Raw genomic sequence first — 6571 nt, forward strand, 5'->3', positions numbered from 1 at the left:
CCAGAATTCCGACAGGGACTAAAATCAGAGAGCACATTACTCCGGTTTTGGAATCTCTCCATTGGTCAGATTCCGTATCGATTTTAAAATAATCCTCATGCTTACATACAAGGCACTGCATGGTTTGGCTCCACACTATCTGTCTAAACTTTTAACATGGTACTCCCCTTCACGTGACCTCCGTTCCTCTGTGGTCTTTTAACAGTCCCCTCCACTCATCCGCGCGCTATGGGTGACCGGGCCTTTGCATCCCTGGCTCCGAGGCTCTGGAACTCTCTCCTCGATGACATTAGACATGTTGAATCTTTTAAATGGTTTAAATCATCCTTGAAAACTCACTATTTAACACTTGCCTATTCATGAATTGTTCATTCTTGGTTTGTTTTATGTTTCTAGATATTTGAATGTTTAATCAATTGTGAACGTTTTATCTTGAATGATTCAATTTTACTGTTTATATCTGTATCTTTTTTGTGTAAAGTGCTTTGACAATTTAGTTTTAAAGATGCTATATAAGAATAAATTATTATTATTATTAGGGGTAGTAGTATTGCTAGCCTTGTAACCAACAGTAAACAAGGCAAGCATAATGGAGACAGTTGATTAGTCATGTGGGTGTCACATGGGTGCTACACTAGAGTTTATTCAGCAATTGTGTTTCCATTTCCCAGTATTCACCTTGAACCTTTTCGTAAAAACCCAAACCACCTCAATCACGCTTTTTTTTACCAATAAAAAGAGGTTTTTATTCTAAATTTGTTGTCTCTATCACTTGTTTCTCATACATTACTTCAAAATTCGCAATAGAATTCCAGCTAGTGTCCGTATTTTAGGCATCATCATGGCTTAAATGCATCTAAGTACCTCAAATATTATGTTTATATACCAATTTACTGAATTACTAAAATCTATTTTGTAGTTGGTTCTATGTACTACACTGACAACTACCAAAACACACAGGTGGTGATTAAAAAAACACAACGAATCAACTTTTTCACACAAAGGTCATCAATTAAACACAACAACATATTTAACCCCCTAATATACTTACTCTTACTCCGTAAGAGCCGTTTATATCGAAGTTGATATGTAGCCGCACCATGTTGGTGTTTCGTAACATTTTTATGAGGTGGGTCATTTATGGTGGCCGAGAAAGCTTAACTCGCTGCAATTTAAGAAAGCGCATGCAATTACAAAAACACCAGCAAATAAAGAAACGATCACAACACAATAAAACGAAGAAATGCGCAGCAATTGGTCACAACACAAACAACTTTAAAAACGCGCTGCAATTAGTCACGACACTTGCAAATATCCAAATATCACAACAGAAATGTTTCAAGGGGACCCAAAAACATGACGGACCCTGATGAGATATGTGTTATTATGTCGTGTAATCAGGATATTAAAATAAACAAAAACAACTCGCCTTTCAAAGACCACCGATCACTTCACTGAGCAACAGTCACGGCATAATAACACAACCATATCTCAGCAGGATAAAACATTTCCGTTGTGTTACGTGGATATTCGCAAGTGTTGTGACCATTTGCTGCGTGTTTCTTCAGTTGTTTGTGTTGTGACTATTGCTAAGCGTTTCTTCAGCTGTTTGTGTTGTGCGAATTTGCGACACGTGTGCTGTCAAATTGATGAAGATCATTTCTTTATTTGCTGGTGTTTTTTTGTAATTGCATGTGCTTTTTCAAAATTGCAGCAAGTTAAGCTCTCTTGGCCACCATGGGTCATTAGCCCAACGCTCAACCCCCAACCTGGAGGACCAGGACATACACATACAAACACTACGGATAATTTAGCTTACCCAATTCACCTACAGTACATATTTTTGGACTTGTGGAGGAAACACGGAGGAAACCCACACAAACATGGGAAAAACATGCCAACTCCACACAGAAATGGCAACTGACGCAGCTGAGGCTCAAACCAGCAACCTTCCTGCTGTGAGGCGACAGCGATACCCACTGTGCCCCCATGCCCCCAAACCCCCCAATATACGTGGCAAAAACATTAGTGTCCAGTTCAGTGAATTGATTAGTTGATTTGTTTTTGTTTTTTATATGATTTTTTTTAAACTTTGCTGCTCTTTTTCCAAACCTAGTATGTTTTTGAATAACTAAACGTATCTGTTACACTTAATAACTGTAAAACATTCCTCATAAACACTACTCAACCAATATTTCAACATAATTCAAATAAGAAATGCTATTACTTTTCAAATCCAATTGAATGCAAACATAAAGTTGGACATCTCATCTTTGTCCCACAGGAGAGTTAAGAAAGGGAAAGGAAACAAGCATTAAATGTGAGCTGTCACACAGGCAATTCTTGGAATGTCAAATTACTCCGTTTCCCTGTAAATTATAAGCTGATTTTTTTCCCCATGTCCAACATCTGAAAATGTAATAGTGCTAAAAAATAGTGACTAAATTTACTGTCAATTTGCAATGACAGTATTGCTTGTGTGTGTGTGTGTGTGTGTGTGTGTGTGTGTGTGTGTGTGTGTGTGTGTGTGTGTGTGTGTTGTAAAACCCCATACTTAAGTGCAGCGCGAAAAGCCCAAAATCCCTAAAACATTTTGCCATATCAGTTTAGTTTGAAATCCTCCTCCCTACATCCACTATAATACTCTTGTCCAGGTTAACAGGTGCAGTGTTACAGAAAGAAACAAGAAGCACATTTACGCATAAGCTACATAATACTGTTGTACTGTTGTTCACTGTGAAGATGATGAACATCTACAGTTGTTCAGTGTCTGGCCTCTCAGGTCCCAACACTGTCATCCAGTCTTGAGAAATAGAAAGCAGGTTTGGCATTACAAGTGTGTGAGGACAGCTAGAGACAATTTCTGGATTGTTTTGATAACAAAACGATGAAAACTATGAACGTTTATTATACACTCAGAAAAAGTCATTTGCAGCAATGTCATAGAAAAAATCCTCTTTTTCATCACTATAAAATATAGTTTGAGGGTAAAGCTCCTGGAATATTTGAGGTTCGCCTTGAAACACTTGGATCTTAAAATCAAAGAAAGCATCAAAACGGTTCTATTTAAGCTGCTACAGTTCAAGTGGAAAAAAGCAGGTGTGATAAATACATCTTGCTCTAGTGTTTAAGGTCTGGTTGTAATTTCCTGCTAGACTTAGTTGTTGTGATGTGTGAAACATCTTTTTTTGCCCACCAGATTTGTTTTTTCTTCAGCAGTATTACGCTGCCCTCTGTTGGTGGTCCATGGAAGCTCCCCTAAGTAGTTATTTGTGCTATGCTTGAACACTCATTTTTAATGTAATATGTTAAGGTAAAAGGTTGCAAACAATGTATATCAGCTGAATTTAAACAAATTTAATTTAGTAACGTTCAACCTAATTTGTTTAAATTCAGCCCATATAAAGTGCTTGCAACCACTTACCTTAAAAAATGTAGTAAATCCAATGAATCATTTAATTTAGTGTAGATATTTGTGAGAATCTTACATTGTGTATTATTAAACAACCGTCAGGACATTTCTGGAAGATTCAAACTTGTTTGACCAATATACAGAAAAGAAATAAAGACAACTATATTTAAGTATACAAACATTTGTTAAACTAATTTCCGTGACTTTTCCAAAACTTTGTGCGTTGTTCAGTTTGTTCAAAACTTTTCAAGGCCATGTCAAAATTCCAGGACTTTTTCAGGTTTTTCATGACCGTATGAACCCTGAGTGTCAGATCTAGACCTGTTCCAGCAAACTGATTCTTTTCCTTACCTAAGTTCAAAGTGGATTATGTGAAACAGTATTATGTGATACAGATTGTACAAAAAAGCCACCTTTTTATTTGGTGTAAATTTAAATTTATTTATTTATTTGGTAAGTTTTTTTTTATTATTTCATTGTATGTGCTTAAGAATATATTATAAATACTTTTTAAAATATAATTGTCCTTTTTTTTACTGCGATTAGCTATAAATAAAAATTAAATTAAATAAAAAACGCTGTTGTTAGTTTATATTTTTAATTTAAAAATAAATGCAATCTGTGTGTTTAATAAAGTGAAAGCTTTCTGACTTGAAACCATAATGTTTAAATCAAAATGTTTGTTATATATACACCTGCAGTTCAGGAGATTTTCTGTTGCTTCTTTGTACCCCAGAAGTCACTGCATTGCCTTTGTGTTTTTTTGTCTTTATCGATGGGCTGCTTTTCTCAGAAGTATCTCCGGCACACAATGTGACTCTTAACAGGAAATCACCTCAGCAAGCAAGCACTTGAAGTCCCCTCATTACCACATTTGAAGCTTCTTCATTATGTTTAGTGCTTTTTTTAAGGAAGGATGTCACACTTTGGTATTAAGAAACCGTAGTTAGGTAGTTAGAAAGACGCAGAAAACCATTTTTCACAACAAAGGTGCGAAACCTTTTAGAGTAGCTGAAGAAAAGCAGATACAACTAGATATTGGAAAGGATTCACAATTTTAGAAATTAGTGATTTATTCATATTTTAAATTAAAAACATCTGGATTTCATTTGATAACTGCAAAGGCACGACCATCCCCATGGTTCAGATTACTCAAAACACTACCACACTTGTTTTTTTTTTCGTGTGTGATCTTTCCTTTTTTTTTAGCAAGAAACGGGAACGACTTCAAAAAGTGAAAAGGGAAATTCATTTTGTCATGAAAATGGCTGTCGTACAGAGAGGATCTACAGATCTTGCGATATGTCAAGAGGATCAGAGGGAAAGAAAAGCATCATGCTGGTTTGAGATCAGTCAGCATCTTGTGCGCTGCTCACTATCCTTCAGATATACAGCAGCAATAGTTGAAAGATATAGTTTTGATGTACTATAGGTCTCTCGAATTGATCATTAAATAACGCCACAACACAAGAAAAAAAAGTCAACGAACAAGTCTTGAGAAGCCAAAAGATCCGTTCTCTACTTAGAGCTACTATGGGCAGTGGTGTCAAGTTCATTTGAAGGGTTTTAGTAGTAAAATAGCTTAACCCAAATCTTAAATACACAGCAAAACCATCAAATATGCACTAAACAGTGTTAGACAACGCTGTACACATCCAGATTGTCACTTTGTGACTATAGAAGAAAAAAAAAAGGACAGAAACATTTAATGCCTAATACCAAGCTCAGGACCATGTTTGGCAAGAGGAAAAAGTGCAACAAAATAGGAGCAAAATGCTATAAAACCCATATCAAATCAACAGAAGGAGTGAGAGGAGCCTCTCGTTTCTGGCAAACTGTTGTCATTTGCAGAGGTAAGTATATAGACTAGCCCTAAAAAATAAAACACACCCCAGCGGAATCACATACACCCAGTAGACTCGAGAGCTGGGCTATAATATGCTTTAAACACTGAATGACATGGCAGTCACTGAAGGCATCAAAAAAGGAACCACTGACGAAAACAACTATCAACACTTGTTGAGAACCACGGACGGTCATTCGCACATGCACGAAAACACACACGCAATCGCGCTAGCCAACGAAACGATAAGATCCCGGGTCACTCACCATCACACAAACAACACACGGATAGGCAGAAAGTTTACATCAACACACGCACGCACACTTACAGTCCATCTCCTTACACAACCATTAAAGGTTTTTAAAAAAAAGCTTCATTCAGGTTTCAGTAGCCAATCAGAGCTCGAACCACTCTTAGGATCCAGTTGCAGCAGTTTTCGTTTGTGTTCTTGCATCTTATGATGTCTACGATCTCGACACGATACGTTTATCGATGACCATGTTATGAGTTGTGTGAGAGCCACACTCTTGTGTTTCAATGTGTGTGTGTGTGTGTGTGTTTGAGACGTCGACAGGCATGGAAATGTACATATAAACATCGGAAATGTGGTGTGAATATGTAAGCTGCAGCATTTGTTTTCTTGGATGCATGTATGTGAGAATTGAAGTGCATAAATGATGAGTGGTGATTGTGTGGTGTGTGTGCTTTCGGTTCAGTTTTCCATGCTTCCTGTGGTGAACAACACCCTCTGGTCGGTTCGGGCCAGTTTAGCAGGCGGTTCCAGAGATTCGTCCCCCATCGCACCCACGTCTGACTGCAGAGATAACTCCTGACACTCATCATCACTCTCTTCTTCCTCCTCCTCTTCCTCTTCTGAAATGCAAACATACAGAGAAAGTCAATTCTGAGATGTTTTATGAATTTCAGATATCTTTATTTTAAAACGACAGTACAATTTAAATTAGTGAAAATAATGATTACATTTTATATGCATATTATTATTAAATCATTCATTTTCTTTTAGGCTTAGTCCCTTTACTAATCTGGGGTCACCACAGCGGAATGAACCTCCAACTTTTCCAGCATATGTTTTATGCAGCTGATGTCTTTCCAGATGCAACCCAACACTGGGAAACATCCATACACTATTGCATTCACACACATACACTACGGCCAATTTAGCTAACACAATTAACCTATATAGCGCATGTCTTTGGACTTTGGGGGAAACCGGACAACCCGGAAGAAACACACGCCAACATGGGGAGAACATGCAAACTCCACACAGAAATGCCAACTGACCCAGCCGGGGTTCA

At 37.4% G+C, this 6571-nt stretch overlaps 1 protein-coding gene across 17 annotated transcripts in view; it reads right to left on the reverse strand.

Moving 5' to 3' along the window:
• Positions 1-4460: 4460 nt before the first annotated feature.
• rfx1a (regulatory factor X, 1a (influences HLA class II expression)) overlaps positions 4461-6571 on the reverse strand; it is a 63573-nt gene continuing 61462 nt past the window's right edge. For 16 of the 17 annotated variants that reach the window (XM_087241876.1, XM_087241865.1, XM_087241869.1 and 13 more), the window contains one exon: positions 4461-6128. In XM_087241876.1, the coding sequence (XP_087098002.1) occupies positions 5968-6128 (161 nt within the window). In that variant the 3' untranslated portion in view covers positions 4461-5967. 17 annotated transcript variants of the gene reach the window in all.

The sequence above is a fragment of the Danio rerio genome, chromosome 3, assembly GCF_052040795.2.
Source record: "Danio rerio strain M-AB ecotype USA chromosome 3, GRCz13ab, whole genome shotgun sequence".
NCBI lineage: Eukaryota > Metazoa > Chordata > Actinopteri > Cypriniformes > Danionidae > Danio > Danio rerio.